The sequence below is a fragment of the Carassius auratus genome, unplaced genomic scaffold, assembly GCF_003368295.1.
Source record: "Carassius auratus strain Wakin unplaced genomic scaffold, ASM336829v1 scaf_tig00004557, whole genome shotgun sequence".
Taxonomy (NCBI): domain Eukaryota; kingdom Metazoa; phylum Chordata; class Actinopteri; order Cypriniformes; family Cyprinidae; genus Carassius; species Carassius auratus.
In genome coordinates, this window is record NW_020523604.1 from 36,970 (window position 1) to 53,935 (window position 16,966).

Sequence of the window (16,966 nt, forward strand, 5' to 3'; positions counted from 1 at the left end):
CATGTATGCCTAAATATGCATAACGTTATTAGGAAACATTGGTTAAAAATGTTATTACAGAAAAACCATGACACGTCTATATCATGTTCATAAAATGGCAACGGCATACATTATGTACATCTCTCATTTAACAAAGAATATTTCAACGACATGTTTAACTTTGTTGAATATTTCAGATTTTTTGCCACATGTTTGTACTTGAACAGAGCACATCATAAACGACAAAATTACTTGCTAAATAAAAGACATTTCCAATAGTAAGCAGCATAGCAGTTTCTTCATGCCTAAAGCATTACATTGTAACACAGTTCTTTTTTAAACCCCTGCTGTTAAAGCAGTTCCTAAACGACAACCCTTATTTAACTTGGCCAAATCCAGCAACTCTAACCAAGCATAAAGCCACATGGGCCGTCTTCTGTTTTCCAACCAGCAAAAACATCCCATTAAATGTGTCATACATCAGTCTGCTGGAACAGTGCTTAAGAATATGGTAGCACCACTCTTTCTATAAATCCCTCAGTGTGCTTTATGCTATTAAGACATGGATAGAGATGTAAAGCTTTTGAGCAGATGTAAAAACATTATTTTTTCCATTTGCCATTTATTTATGGCTCCTTGCATGACACCCGTCTGACGTAATAAAGCACCACTGTTGTTGTTCATGCATCTTTGACTTAACCCTGTGCTATCACTCTAAACTGTCATCAGATATGACTCATACCCAAACCAAATTCGGTTTACACATGATGTTAGATCAAGATTCTGATAGAACATTTGAGGTCATTGAGATCTTCTCCTAGCTGAAGAGCAGAATATCTGTAAAAAATATTGACTCTGCTGGCCACGTTAATCTATCCCTTGGCCTATATTTATTTGTTCTTGCTTGTTTTAAGGATAGAACTCTAGTAATGGAAAAGAGTTGTCATTATTTTATTCTTATTATGACTAAGGGGATATTTTCAGCATTTAAATTTAGCTTCAAGTAACCATGGTCAATTGAGTGATACTGATCTTGCATTGTTTTTTTTTTTTGTTTTTTTTACAGTGATGACTTTTCACAGATCAGTTCTTAAAATAACAATTTTTTTTATTAGTGTGAAGAACAATTTAACAACTAAAAGCAACTTTTCTTCAATTCAAATGTTCAACTAATATTAAATTTTTTTTATGGGACCACAGATGCTAATAAAGGAACATTATTTACTGTATTAAATCTGTTGAGCATTATTATTTTATTTTAGCTGATTTTTCCATACAATGAAAGTCATTGGGGTCTAAAACAATACTGGAACCTAATTACACATTAAGAAAAAATATGTAAGAAAAATATTTTAGAAGAAACATTTTCAAAATAGCTTGTTTTGTGTTCTGCAGCAGTGATGTGCACGGGGGACAGGGGATGCCCCCGGGACGTGATTTCTACTGTACACACCACTGTTCTGCAGAATGCTTCATCTCTCATACTATAAATGTCAATATGACTTCTTAAGTTTACATTGAACGATTTCACAGAATGAGTTGAAATATTTAAATATTCCCTTCCAGACGGTTGCTGGGCTCTTCCCATCAAGCTGTTACTGCATGTGGTTGTGTGTGTTGTCTGACATCTTTCCTGTGACTGTCAGATTTGCGTCCTCTCAAACGTCATTACTTGACCCCTGCCTAGAATAGTGTTCTTATCAGAACTAAAAGCTTTCCTGTTAGAACTCGTGCAGTTTCACACATCTAGTTAGAATGCTTGGAACGTAGGTAACATTTCCTCCCCTCAATACCAGTTAGCCAGATTCAGGTTCTTCTCTTTACAGGGTGATTTATCTACATCGCTGCACATCTGGACTGCAGCTGTGATATGTAAGAGGTCTATTCAGATGAAAAGAAAAAAAAATCAACCTGGAAAGTTTTATGATTTACTTTGCATGGGGCGATTTTGATGGTGAACAAAGCAAGCAGCAATGATGTCAGCAAAGAGAATATAAAAATGATAAGTCAGTGTGTACTGACAAGTTAATAATCTCTTACAAGGCTTTCTAGAATAGTCTGTTTTGATTGATCAATCTTGACTATCAGTGATTTTAGTGGTAGTGTTAATATATCATACAAGTAAAATTCTATATTGATTTCAGCTAATATAAATATGTAATATTAACATATTTATTTATTTATTGACTAGCCTGCAAAAATCTGCTCTGCCTTGGTGTTTTTAGCAACATTGACTGGCTGGCTATAGATTGTCCCTATTATTCAGAAATTTTTATTTGCAAGCATTTTTAGGTCTCAGTGTCAGGTTAGATTTAATATTTCATGGGAAAGGAAATGTAATATTGTCAAGGGATACAAAGAACACAATTTTCCAATTTTCCAATTATTAGCTATGCCTCCAACTGATTAACTATGACACATATTGCAGTTAGGGCCAAATTCTTAAAACCTCAAAGGCACACCAAAGACTTTTTAACATGAAGACAATAAAAAATTGTCTGGCGAATCCTAAGAAATGTTAGAATTATGTTTGGTTTGTCTGGTCAAGCACGTCAATTCATCAAGTAATTCTTCCTTATTACAGGCTGTGCGGTAACTGAGGATCTAGGAAGAAAGGAAATTGGAAAGGTCCTAAGACAAAGCCCTGATGATCACATGTGCAGCACACAGAAATTGATGCGAAGGAAGGAATAAACAAAAGACAACCTATTTCCAATACCAAAATGAGGTTTACAAACCACAGAATATTTATTTAATGAAACAAATAACACCACATGAGAGAGGTTTCCTGCTAGGGCTGATTAATACATTCATTCTAGAATTGCCATATGACTTAACTGCACTGTCATTTAGTATTCAGGGATTTACTCTGCTGTGCCAAAGCAGTTGTTAAACAAAGGCACTCCTGCACATGGCTGGTTTAGTGCACCAGAGCCTGCCTTTCCAGTATCCTGTATTTCTGTTAACTTAAGTCAGTTCCTTGGCACAAAGCAAGTGAAGTTCAATGCGCATACTTCACTATAGGCGAAGACTTTTCCATGAGACATTATTGGACTAGTTTTTAACCACAACTGGCTGAATTTTAGAAATGAAAGAGGAAGCTTTTGTCCAACATGTTTTTCTTGCTCTGTTAATCTCTAAATATTTAAACAATATTTTTGTGGATCATCCTTCCAGAACAAATGTACACATTCCTGACACCCTTTAAAATGTTTCCAATGGACTTTGATGAATATTTATTTAATACCTTATAGGATAATAATATTTAGATTATTATGTCCTCCACTCTTAAACTGCATTTAAAATTTATTTAAGAATAAGACAATATTTTTCATTCTGAAAACTATTACTATGTTTTGCCTAAAGAGTTGTGTGTGCTGTTCCGTTTATGAGGATATTGTACATTCCAAACATTTGTGATTTTTGGAAAGGATGTCAAAAGAAATGTAAGAGTGGCTGGACAGAAGTTTTAGACATAACTAATATCAACTCCACTTTTGCTGTATCTGGCAGGCCACATGTGTTCCAGCTGAATTATCAAGAGCTGTGGTATTTGTAAAAGTGAATTTCCCGTCTAGGTCTATGTTTAACCCGTCTTTCGCAGTGGGTCATCCTGCATTTCAAAAGGATTGTTTTGTCTGAGCACTTGATGTGAAAAATGCATAACATCTTTTTAAGAAGCACATTTTTTTTCAGTGCCACCCACAGTTTAAAGAGGTCATCGGATGCCCATTTTCCAGAAGTTGATATGATTCTTTAGGGTCTTAGTGAAAAGTTTGTAACATAGTTTGGTCAAAAATTCTCAATGGTACTGTAAAACAACACCGTTTTTACCCGGTCAAAAACAGCTTTTTTCAAAGCAAGCCATTGTGTAGCATTAACCTTTAAATGTTAATGAGCTCTGCTGACCCCGCCCTTCTTTTCCGAGCTGCTCTCAGAAGCTCCTTTCACACTGCACGTCCGACCCGGCATATTGCCGGAACATTGCCGGGTCGCCTTCTGTGTGAAAGCAAACACGTCCCACGATTGATTCCGGCATTGAACCCGGGTCGGTGACCTAGTAACATGAGCGCTGTGTGAACAAAAGCCAGACCTAATGGCGTGTCGAAGTGATGACGTGCGTTATCACGCGACTCTTTTACCGGCACGTTTTTTACGTTTTGAAGGAAGATCAACGTTCGCGACAAAAAAATATGTGCAAACTCTAATTAAGCAGAGATCAGTTTGTTCCTCACTTTCCGCGCTGACACAGAGGTCGTTTGCTTGCTTCAGTGAAAGTATAACGTGTCTAAAGTTTTCGTACATTACACCGCCTGATATCACGTGTCGTTACAGGATCTTTACGGGTTGTGTGTGAAAGCACGCACATATCCCGGGTAATCACTGGCAGTGTGAAAGTGTAAAATCTAGCCACCTGGGAACAATTGCCGGAACACTTTACCCGTGTATTTGCTGGAATGGCAGTGTGAAAGGGGCTCGAGAGACTATTTAACTTTAGCCCCATTCATCGTGAAACTTACTAATTAACACATTATTAGAAAAGGCGATTTTTGAAAGATTCATTAAAAAACCTTATACGCACTTATTCTGTAGGTGAAGCTGTTTCACGAATGATAAATGCGAACATAAACGGATTTAGGAAATGTTAGATCAGGGCACATTCCCTTCAAAAACAAATGTAATGTTAACCCACTGCATCTTCAGCGGCTCAGATGTCAGGAGTAAATGACGACTGCTATGTTCCTTATTACATCCAACAACAAAACACCTCAATCGCTTAAGAGACATTATTGTCTATATCATGGTCGTAGGTTTGGTCTCAGCTTTGGTGGGGACACCCCCATAACCCCCCCCCCCCCCCCCCGAATGTTTTTGTTGTAAGATACCAGTGATTTAACTGTATGATTTCAAAAATGCACTCTCAAAAAATAAAAATCTGAGACTGTGTAATGCTGAACAACCAAACGTTTTATAAAGATAAATTATTATGTACATAAGTATTTACACTAACATCAAATATTCTGCCACAAGGAAACAAATCTAAATAAATAAATATAACCTTTTTCTATTATAAACAGTATTTACCCTCCAGTACACTCACGTTTATGTTGACTGCAAGATTCTAAGTTAAGGTAACTTACAGGCTAATTGACATTCAGTTACTTGCTAACGTAGCATTCTATCTGGGTAATACTATCACCAGTTAATACTATTTTCCACAGAATATGCATTTGAAAGCCTGGTCAGTCACTACTGCTAGTTTTTTTGTGTGGCTAGCTAGTTATTTTGCCTACTTACACTCTGACTCTGCTTTATGAAAAAGCTTCTTATGTCCCCTTTCTTCTTCTTGTGTGGCATCTACAAAGTACAAAAAGGGGCAAAAAAAAAAAACCCCGGAATATTAAAATGTTTTTACTCTGGTCTTTGTATGTGGCAGAGAGACAGCCCTTGTAACTTACCGTCGGCGTCGTCAACATGCGCGCGCACACACACCACCCGCTCGCTGCTAGTGCCATAGACAGTAAAAGAAAAGGCTAGTGCAAGCACAAAAGTAGTCCCGGCCTGCGCTTGTAGCCTGTCAGATACACCGCCGCCAATCAAATTGCTACATTTCTTGTACTGTCGTCGTACAGGCCGTTAGAATCGATCCAAATAGCAGTGCAAAGGAGCTCGCTAAATATTGGTGGGGACAGATTTGTCATCTCAAAATATTGATAGGGACTAGTACCTAGCGTCCCCCCCTAAACCTACGCCCATGGTCTATATGTGGTCTGGTGGTGAAAGAGTGGTGGACTGATGACAGCTCACTCAGAGCGGGTCTAAAGTAAGACACCAGTCCAGTCTGTCCTGAAACGTTAGTGTCAATCAAACTATCGTGGGAGGGGCCTGTCTGTGTGACGTCACAAAGACAGGCATCTGAGATCTGCTCGATTGGAGAAAGAGGTAAAGATTTTAGTAGATAAAAAAATTAACTTGTTGGATTTTTATTATTATGGGGTGGTTGTGTACACAGACTGCCAACACACATTTCAGTTCAAACTATTTGTAAAAGTGCATGTAGCACTGATGACCCCTTTAAGTGTAAGCAAGTTCTCTATTTTAAATGCTATAATGATTTAAATAAGAGGGTTCTAAAAATTTTGGTCGCTGAAAACTTTTACTGTTTGTATTAGCTCAGACAAACTGTCAGTGTGTATCAGAAGTGAGGATTTTCAATGAATGTTACTCTTTCTACAAATCATTGTTGTACTGCTAGGTGGCGAAGTCACAATCTTATTAGTCATTGAATCATTTACTCGACTAATTCATTTAAATCATTCAGGAATGAAACAAAGGCTGCATTCAAAATCATATACTTCCCTACTATATAATAGGCAAAAAACCTATGCGAAAATAGTATGTCCAAATTTACAGTATTCATAAGAGAGTAGCAGAAAAATTACCAAAGTATTATCCCATTAGGCCACGCGAGAGTTTTGTTAATGGCAGTAAAGCGACACAACTGATACTGGTATGTCACAACAATGTCAACATGGCAAATATGTCCAGATTACATTGATCCTACACACACTCATACTATGTTGAATGTACCTTTCAATGGTGAACAAGTAATTATTTATTCAAAAAAAGTACCTACTAATTGGATTTCTGGCTAGCCAAACAGTCTTTATTAATGAGTCATTGAATTGTTTACTCAACCGATTCATACGTTCAGGACCACCATGACTGTGGAATAATTTGGAATTACTGCCAGATCAAAAATACACATAGTTCTATCTATGTAAGTTATACAATATAAAAAATGTTCTTTACTGAACTATCGTGCAATGTAATACTCCAAACCGTGCTTATAAGTCTGGTTTATTATTCAGATATATTTGATGTAGCAATTCGATAAACAACAGCTATTAGACCTTAGATATAAACAGAAAACTTGGATATGATCAAGAGCAAACCTTAATATGCATCTTCTCTTCCAAAAGTCTGTGTTTCACCTCTTCACGCCAGAGCAGACAAGCAGAGGGAGAAAATAATTCCTGGTTGTGGAAATGGGCAACGGAGATGTGGAATTTGAAACATTTCTGATCCAGGTCCAGCCAATGTTTACCCTGCAGTCAGGCTATGACATCAGAGCGAGGACTTTATAAAAGTGCATGTGCACAGAGCCAGGCAGTGAGAAAACAGTAACACAAGTAGAAAATCTGATTGTGGTGGAACACATAGCAGAACATAATGGACAAGCTACAGAGAGACAGAAAAAACCTAATGACATGGGCACTGCTGTTTTACCTGGGCTCACAGGTAAGAATCACACACTTTATTTGCATGCATGCATTTTGCCAGTGGAAATATCTCTGATGTCTAGGTTCAGTTTTATGTCCAACAGCTGTGAGATTTGATCTGGATACTTTGTCAATTGTCATGCTCAGAGTTGAGAGGAGGGAGAGGTCAGTTTAGTGGTTTTTATCAGGGACTTGTTGTGGGACGTTTTGTTGTCTGTGAAAACAAAACCACATTGTTAAACTGGAGTTTTCCAGTATAAACTGAATGTAATGGAGAATTAATGCTTAATTAAAGTGTCGATGTTCTGTACAAATATAAGATAGTCATCTTAAGCTTGTTGGCTGTAACACTTATAATTGAAAGCATGTTTTATGTTTTCAGTGCCTGGGAATACTTACTGTAAATGATTTGTATTAGGGAAAATATTTTTCCTTTTGCTTCTCCGTATGCATATTTTCAAAGTTGCATGTTTTAAAAACCAGCAGTGCTATTATTAAAGGCATTTATAACCAATATAGCATTAATGGGGAAATGAAAAGGAATACATTAATCTGATTATTGAAATTTCATGGTTTTCACGGTACATTTTGTGCAGGTTCTACCCAAACTCTGATTGACTTGTTGCATGCATTACATAACACTTATTCCTGTATGCTGTCTTAGGTATGCTGTCAGCGGTGTGGTGGCCCTTGTCAGTGCCAAAGCTCTTTACCAGCCTGCCCAGAAGGCGTTCCTCTCATTCTCGATGGGTGCCAGTGCTGTCAGGTGTGTGCAAGACAGCAGGGTGAGGCCTGCAGTGAGCTGTATCCATGTGACAGTCAGCGCAGCCTGCAATGTGACTACAGTGCCAGCTTCCCTGGAGAGCCAGGAGAGTGTGTCAGTAAGTATCAACCACCGAATACACAGCATTACCACTACAGCAGTAAGCTCCACCCATAGGTCCTGATTGACACAGCTCACATGGCTGTCATTTGAACTTATTATCATATTTTGCACATTTAATTAGTTATCTTTGATGTTGGTTTCAGCATTTGATTCATCCTTTAAGAGCAATTATGCTATGGTTTGTACTGGATTGATAATGAAACTATATTTTCATTATCAGATTAAAAAATCTCAAATGCAATTTTATTTCCCCACAATTATTTATAATATAATACAATATAAATTGTAATTGTTTTATATGAAGAAATTAAATAGCATTTGAACCCTTCATTTCATGTAAGCAGCTGTTGTAAAATGAAGATGTTATTTATTTTAATAGTTGAGAATTATATTTATTTTAATTTTGACAAGGTTCTACTGAATTGACAATTAAAAATGAAATATCAAACACAAATTATATATATAACGACATGAATTATATTTGTTTTATTTAAGCTACTTCAAATTATGAAGTAAAAAATGTATGAAAATAAATTGCATTTTAGTGTTTGATTTATCAGTTGATTGATAGTTTGATTTATTATGTTACCTTAATAGTGTTTTTTATAAATATATATATATATATATATATATATATATATATAAATAATTGCTGCGCATTATGGCCAATCTTAATTCATGACAACCAAAAAATGTAAGATTATTAAAAAAAATATATTAATTTCAGGTTTTACAGGGACAAATTATTTTTTTTAACAGTAGGGGCAAATAAAATACAAAGCCAACCTCCACAGCAAGCCTTCATAAAAACACCACAACATTTAGAGCTTCTGCATTAAATATAGTGTCATCACCTTTGTTTTTAGGTCAGAAGGAGCTGGGCTGTGAGCATAATGGTGTCTCCTATCAGGACGGCCAGGTATTTCAGCCATCATGTGCTCTTCAGTGTCACTGTTTGGGTGGAGGGGTGACCTGTGTGTCCCGGTGCACTGAGGATGTTCTCCTGCCCACCCCAGACTGCCCTCATCCTCGAAGGGTTCAACAACCAGGAAAATGCTGTAAAGAGTGGCTGTGTGAAAATATAGACAACACAGTGCTTCAGGACGCTCACACAGGTATTTTATTTCCCATCTTACTGTCCAGAAAACAAATCAAGCCATAAAACTGACTCAAAGCTGTCGTTGTTGTTCATGTAATAGTATTCACTCTCTCTTCTTTTTGGGATTTTGCATAAATCGTTTATTCAAATCCCCATCTGAGAACTCTATTACATTCCCATTTGAGGTTTTCACTGTGGGATTCTGACCATTTTAATCGAAAATGTCTAGCCAAGATGGAACCCAAAAGCACAAATTCTAGCTTCTTCCCGAAGCCAACTTTCCATGATTCATAACAGGACTCATGTCTGTGTAGCACAACAATTAAACTCCAAAAAGCCAGATAGCATGAAACACCGGACAGGAGGGCATTCAAAAGCAATGTCACCAAAGTTAAATCAGCTGGAATGGTACATTTTGTTCCGAGTGTGTTTACAGTGGAGATGTTAACAGGTCCATGTGCATAAAACACTGCCAATGAATGCCTGATTATCATCTCATAATGATGGAGTTATTTGGTATTGCTTCCTTGGGATTCTCAAATTATAAGAATGATTGTCAAATGGTATGAGCTGATTAGGAATTTATGCTGCTCGATAAGTTTTAATGAGACAGAATTAAAGGAATAGTTCACCCAAAAATGAAAATTCGGTCATTAATTACTCACCATCATGTTGTTCCAAACCTTAAGGACTTCATTCATCTTCAGAACACAATTTAAGATATTTTTTATATTAAGATTATTAAGATATTTCATTTTTTGGTTGAATTATCTCTTTAATATTTAAACTTAAACGTAACATGAACACTGATACTATATACTGTAATTTCTAAATGCACATTGCATGACTTGCATGATTTTTAAGTTGTTATACTCAGTTAAGAAAAGTCAGTTTTTAGTCCAATGTGATAACATTACATAGAATTTTGGGACAAATGATTAACAAATATTTTTCCAATGAAATAGACCTGGCACTCAAGTATGAAACACGAGTTCACTAAAAACTGTTTTTGGGATGGCAGCTTCAGGAAGTGATCAGACCATGCCTGCAGACTCTGCATACCAAACCAGACCCGGTACAAACTGCATAGACCAGAGCTCAGAGTGGAGCGCCTGCTCACACACCTGCGGGCCTGGAATATCCACACGGATTTCCAATCAAAACCCGGCCTGTCGCCTGGAGATGCAGATGCGCTTGTGTAGGATCCGACCCTGTCAGCCTGTTCTCCAGAGAAACCCACAGGTATGTCTCCGAGCTACCATTGGATGCTTTGGTTTTGACCAGTCAAACCATTCTCTAACCAAGCCTGCCTTATATTCAGTGGTCAAGGAGAAAATGTCAACCCAGCTACAGGTCAGCAAACCCAGTGCGGCTTTTCCACCAGGGCTGCTATAGTACGCAGTTCTACAGGCCCCGTTATTGCGGCTCATGTAAAGACAACCGTTGTTGCACTCCTTACCGCACTGGCACGGCACTGGTCACTTTCCGCTGCCCTGGAGGAAGACTGCACAAACATGCTGTCATGACCATCAACTCCTGCATCTGCCATAACAACTGCCCCTATTCATCTGGAAGGGCATATAGAGAGACACCCTTCTGGGGCTAGAAACGGACTCTCATAAAGGCTGACTTTCAATCTAGTAACTTCATATTGGATGCTCTGAGTTTAAAATTTTTTAGTTACAAGGAGCCAACTCAAGATTTTACGTTTCATTTCACTGAGAAAAAAAAACACACTAAAGAGCACTAAAGAACACATAAGCCATTTGAGATTTGACAGCAATGCTTTTTTTCAGGACACCGTCTTAAGACGACAGGTGTCTGTACTGGTATCTTTGGTGTAAATAAAATAGTTTGCGTTTAAAATCTACCAGACATTTTTTCTATTGGGTTTACACATTGGCAGCTGTTTTACTTTGAAAAAAAAAAAAAAACTTTACATTTGAAATATACCACACAATTATGTAAGAGCTCTGTCTGTATCTTTGTCTGTGTTGTGCTTATTATTGGACAATTGTGGCTCTCAATGAATTCCAAAGCTTTTAACTCACAAAAGATGAAAATTATGTAAATCAGATCTGATGTTTTCTTCTCTTCAAGAAATAGGATTTAAGCAAAGAAATATCTCGTATGTCTCGTACAGATTTACCTGAAATAACATTGCACATGAATGCAGAAAAATTGTTTAGTTGCTATGTGAAATTTAGACAATATTTTTTTTAGTTAAATGTGGCATGTTCACCTGTATTTACTGCAGGCTTTTATTTGAAGACTGACACTAACTGTACTTTAGTGTTTACCAATTTCATGCAAAACGATTGACTGTGTGTATATATATATATATGTGTAAATACTTGTTTATGTCTGTATGTTTCTGTCATTAATACTAGAACCTTTAACATTTGTGTTCATTTGGAACATTTTATGTTTCATTGCACTGTAATTTGCCATCTCACATCTTTGCAGTCATTTGTCAGACCTTACACAAACGGTTTTGAAAAATCTCATCATAATCATTTCATAAATACTCAATAACACATTTTTGTGCTGTGTGCCTGTCTCCTTTTCTTGGAGTTTAGTAGCTTTATTCACTTTTGACTTTCACTAATTATAAGTAAATGATTTTATCTGCTATTCAATTAGCTACATTTAGCATACATACATGTAAACATGGGGAAATATGCATTTTATTTTAAAAGGGGAAGTTCAACAATATGCCTTAAAATAAATATCTAAAAAAATATATTAAGGAAATGAAACAAATTTGCTTGAGTCTCGCTCTCTACAACGATTCAGAAGTATAAGGCTGCCCTCTCTTGTTTTTACGAGGAAAGGCAAGCAAGAAATAGATGCTCTATTTTGCATTTGACAGAAACGTGTTCTGTACAGGGGTTACTGTATGTACATGAATGAAAAAAAAAACATTAGAAATCAAGAAGATAATCCGTGTAATGATAATAAGTGAGATTGTTTTATTACATCTACCTCGGGTATAACTATAAGGATACATAATTACATAATTGTATTATTAGCCTACTTCATAATTCAATTTCTCAAAATATAAGTAGGCTCCACAAATCCTTTAGAATTCACAGACAAAATGTATGATTATTTTACGTATAAATGTATATGATAATAAAAGTGCTGTTTCTCTATAATCTAAATTAGTTAAAGCTCAAAGTTCAGAGTTTTGTTGACATGTGCCCTGCCTTTCTCGGTAAAGTCGACAGTCAATTTGCTCACTTCCTGTGACATTTTTTATAGACAAGAAAGTCTGATGATCAGACCGTCTTTAATGAACGATGGAGTCCAATTCTACCTGTAAATCTATCAATTTTGATTTCACACACACATTTCTGCCCTCAGTCTACGTGGCTGTTTTCGTCCTTGGAGTTATTGGCAACTGTTTGGGGCTGAAATCCATGTATGATAACTGGAGGAAAATTGGTAATGTCAATATCTTTGTGCTCAACCTTTGCCTGGCGGACATTTTATATCTTTTAACCTTGCCCTGTTTGGTGGTTTACTACGCTTCCAGCAGCAATTGGATATTTGGAGATGTTTTCTGCAAGATTTTAAGATTGTGTTTCTGCATCAACCTGTACGGAAGCATTGGTTTCCTCACGTGCATCAGTGTTTACAGGTACCTCGGCATCGTTCACACTTTGAGAGCTAAAGGCAGAATTACAACCAGACACTCTGTGGTGATTGCTTCGCTGGTGTGGTTCTTGGTGTTTCTACAGTGCCTGCCTGATATGTTCTTTGACAAAACCAACAGCAATGTAACATCATGTTTTGACACAACGTCGGACAAGTACATTAGGGAATACCTGAAGTACAGCGTCGGAAGAACGGTTGTTGGATTCGCGATCCCGTTGTTAATAATGTTATGCTGCTACGGACATGTGGCGTTTACTCTGATGTCAAGGAAAGACACAGATGTCATCTTGAAGCTGAGGTGTCTCCGGCTGGTTGTCATCCTGACCCTGCTCTTCGCTATTTGTTTTATTCCTTACCACATTTTTAGAAATTTAAACCTGGCAACTCGAATCTCCAAACTGGAGGGCGCGTGTCTGAAATGGTATTCTAATGTGTACATCGCAAACCAAGTTGGTAATGGATTGGTCTGCCTGAATAGTGCGATCAACCCACTGGTTTACCTCTTTAACAGTGATGATTTACTGATGAAGTGCTTCGTAAAGTCCGGACGAGCCCCTCAATCTGCTGCTGTCTCTCTTGTGGCAGACTGTCCCTTACAGAAGCAAACTCTACACAGCATGGCAAATTTATGAATTATAGATGAGTATTCTATGTGGTGTGATGACTTTTTCTCGCCTCGAGTACATGGCTGTTCATCAAGAGTGACTGAAACGATTCATATCTTGTTCATTTTTATGACAGTTGTGGTTTCTTTGGAACCCCACTCTGTTATGTAGACTGCAGATCTCGTGACAAGATATATGCTCTAATGTCTCATTGTTTTCTGAAAAACAGAAGTGAGTTTGTTCGTGTTTCAGTTTCCAAACATCAAGGTTGAGGTAACCTGAATGTGGTGTATTTTTATGTGGCTTGTAATGCTTAGTTTACACATTGAATGACTGAAAAAAAAAATTCCTTCTTATTTTTGCAGTTTTTCATACATACAGAACTTCACAGAAGTGCTCTAGTTTCTAAGCAACATAATACTACTAAAACAAACACAAATTGACCTTATGGTTTTTATTACACAAGATTGCACAAAGGAACAGTAATATAATATCCACATTAAGATATGACACACCAAGCAATCTTATATGATTGCCATGTGGTAAAGTAAAAGCAAAACTGAAAGAACTGAACTTTCCTCAAAACAGATGGATAGATAGATAGACTTGCATCCCAATACATGAACAAAACTATGCAAGGTACTAAATACAAACAAGATGGAGTTATTTTAACTAAATATCATACAGAAATGGGTACTGTGTTTTATCTTTGCTTGATGGCCAACATAAAAAATTACTCTTTAAAGAAGAAGAAAAAAAGTAAATCTTTATTATCCCCATTACTTTAACACAGATTGTAAATATATATTGTTTTTTATATAAATATATTTGTTTATATTCTCTTTTTTAACACTGTCGAAGCAATAAAATTTAACAGATACTGACAAGCTTTTCATATTGGTTATAAATGAGCGAATAGCCTACTGAGTAATTAATTGTGCATAATTTCTAGTGTTTTAATATCACCCCAATATTAAAACTCTACACTATGCTGTCCAAAAAAAGATAATCTAAATATGAAAATGGTAGAAATTAAGCACAATTAATTAAGAGTGTACAACTGGTGAGAGCGGAAAATATAGGAATGCAGGACTGTCAATCAGTGTGGCATGCAATGTGACATCACACTGGATGAGAATCAAAAAGGCAGGCCTAGTGAGACTGACTTGGTTTAAAGTGTATTCAAAAATTAAGAGTGCATGGATTTTTATGATTATGTTGTGGTTGTGTTCACACACTGTCAACACACATTTATGTTCAAACACCATGTAAAAGTGGATTTTGCATAATAGGTGACCTTTAGATGTGTTAGTTCAACCAAAAATGAAAATTGTCCCAGCATGACAAGACAAAAACAATAAAACCCATTACAAACAAGGCATTTTTTGCATCCAGTGGGGACCTAATTACTGATTATAATGATACTGTCCTTCACGCGTTGTATATCATGCTGCATAAACATAAAACCATGTCTGCATTTGTGATTGACATTTGTGATCGAAGAAACAACAAACAACAAGCCTACTCTACACTGCTCAAAACTCATGTTTGAATCAACAATGGCAAATTATTTTAATATAAGAAATTTACTCACAGGCTGTGAGTCAGAAGCACCAGACTGTCCTTGCAAAGTTGGAACTTCCCCACTTCATAGAAACAGCTGTTGTGCCACAGACGCATTGAAGGCTATAGTTCAGGAAACAGTCCTCATCCTCCATAAAATGCTCTGCATACATATATTTGTTCTGGAACAGTGTTGAAATACAACTTTACCACTGACTTATAGTTATGTTCTCATTTTGAAGTCCAAACTAAGTAGTTTCGCTTTCACCATGAAACAAACAGCGTCTCCACAACACGGCGACGACAGCAACAGCGAAAATAAAAGTTACGCCTTCTTTCTTTGTATGAACATTTCACCAGTGTTATGCAAATCTTCCCACATAGTGACATAGAGATGTGGGGGCGTGTTAGAATGAGCCTTAGGAGGGTGTGGTTGACTCTTAACTTTTATCTTATCTTTTATCTTAACTTTTGTCTTTGGATTTGAGACTTTAGTCTTTGCCACTTTACAGATCTTCATGCACCAAAAGCTTGCAACGCTCCAAAGAGAAAGGACAAATATAAATCATTTTTGGGAGAACCCTTTAAGCCAGTGAATTAATTAGCAGGCAATAAGGATGAAGATGAGGAGAAAAATATCCATGGTACAACATAGTAAGTCAGGGGTGGACTTACCCATTAGCAGGGTAGGCGACTGTCTTGGGCCCCAAAAGCCAAGGGGCCCCCTAAAATGTTTTTCATATACGAGATGCACATTAAGCGCTGACACACGAAAGATTGCTGTTTACAGTGTTTATTACCATGACAACCGACTGCGTGTCGGAGTTGAATGTGCTTCTTGTGTATCCTGCTTTTAGCAAATGAAAATATTATTGCATCTGAAGCTGACTGTCGCACGAGAGCGCGCACAGTTTTCTCTCTGCTTTTGCTCTGTTCAGGGAGCGGCTGAAAGGAGCTGCACTTTCAGTTAAAACACTAATATGTTGCTTCTCTAATTTTACATGCAGAATAGCCAATATTACAGCAATGCTATTGACTTTATCTTGTGTGTACTGATTTTATCAGACGACGGCATGATTATAAATCAAGATTGTTTTTGCAGATTAACATCTCGTAAGTACGGAAGTTCTAAGCGGCCATGCATTATTATTTTTTCCTTCTTGTTTTCTCATTATAACGACTTAATTTTCTCGTTATCTTGACTTAACGTAAGTCGTTTTCTCATTATAACGACATAATGTTCTCGTTATTTCGACATAAGGAAAGTTGTTTACTCGTTATCATGACATAAGTTTTTAATGTTGCTATAGTAACGAACTCAACTTTCACACGCATCAGATGGACAACCAGGCGCTCTTACTCTGCTGTATTTCAGCGAATTTTGCTTCGCCTAGTAATAGGCTGACGTTTACAATACATAAATAAAGGCTGATCAATCACTGTTGATATTTCCAGAGATGGTACACTTAACTTTTTGTTAATGTAATTAACATGTTTAAATGGTCAATGCAAACACTGCAAACACAGGCTGAGCGATATTGAAGATATTTTAGAGCTGATTGGATTATTGGATTATTATTGGATAATTTTCCCTTTATTATGTTGGCTTGGCAACATACTGTTATGCTATTTAAACTTCTACTTCTTCTTCTTCTTATTATTATTTTTCTGAGACTAAACGTATCTCCTCCTAGGGCTTTAAAGCCACAAGCCCCAATCTCAGCAGACACCTGCGGGATAGAGTGGTGCTTGTTGCTATATCTTTTCAGACTGATCAGAATTAAAAAAAAAAAAATTAATTAATTTTTTAGTGTAAAAATACATTACCCATAGACTTACATTGTCTGAGAAAAATTGCGCCCCTATAGTTGCAATACCCGGGAGAGATTAA

The 16,966-nt window shown here is 36.8% G+C and overlaps 2 protein-coding genes and 1 long non-coding RNA gene across 3 annotated transcripts; 2 read left to right on the plus strand and 1 right to left on the minus strand.

Annotated features, from left to right (window-relative positions):
- Positions 1-6,834: 6,834 nt before the first annotated feature.
- On the plus strand, positions 6,835-11,785 carry ccn5 (cellular communication network factor 5). The gene is made up of 5 exons (XM_026243813.1): positions 6,835-7,281; positions 7,927-8,143; positions 9,015-9,263; positions 10,269-10,489; positions 10,569-11,785. The coding sequence occupies exons 1-5, from the start codon at positions 7,213-7,215 to the stop codon at positions 10,851-10,853; spliced, it is 1,041 nt and encodes a 346-aa protein (XP_026099598.1). The 5' UTR covers positions 6,835-7,212; the 3' UTR covers positions 10,854-11,785.
- On the minus strand, positions 7,305-9,131 carry LOC113070506 (uncharacterized). The gene is made up of 3 exons (XR_003279935.1): positions 9,003-9,131; positions 7,976-8,119; positions 7,305-7,476 (listed from the first exon to the last, which is right to left on the minus strand). It is a non-coding gene; the product is annotated as an uncharacterized LOC113070506 (long non-coding RNA).
- A 703-nt stretch (positions 11,786-12,488) lies between the features above and the next one.
- Positions 12,489-14,827, plus strand: LOC113070507 (P2Y purinoceptor 1). Its single transcript, XM_026243814.1, has one exon. The coding sequence runs from the start codon at positions 12,550-12,552 to the stop codon at positions 13,537-13,539; it is 990 nt and encodes a 329-aa protein (XP_026099599.1). The 5' UTR covers positions 12,489-12,549; the 3' UTR covers positions 13,540-14,827.
- Positions 14,828-16,966: the final 2,139 nt, after the last annotated feature.

Coding starts and splice junctions, on each gene's coding strand:
- ccn5 (XM_026243813.1), top strand. CDS start 7,213: ATGGACAAGCTACAGAGAGACAGAAAAAACCTAATGACATGGGCACTG. Junction 7,282..7,926: donor TGTTTTACCTGGGCTCACAG/GTAAGAATCACA, acceptor ATGCTGTCTTAG/GTATGCTGTCAGCGGTGTGG. Junction 9,264..10,268: donor GCTTCAGGACGCTCACACAG/GTATTTTATTTC, acceptor TTGGGATGGCAG/CTTCAGGAAGTGATCAGACC.
- LOC113070507 (XM_026243814.1), top strand. CDS start 12,550: ATGGAGTCCAATTCTACCTGTAAATCTATCAATTTTGATTTCACACAC.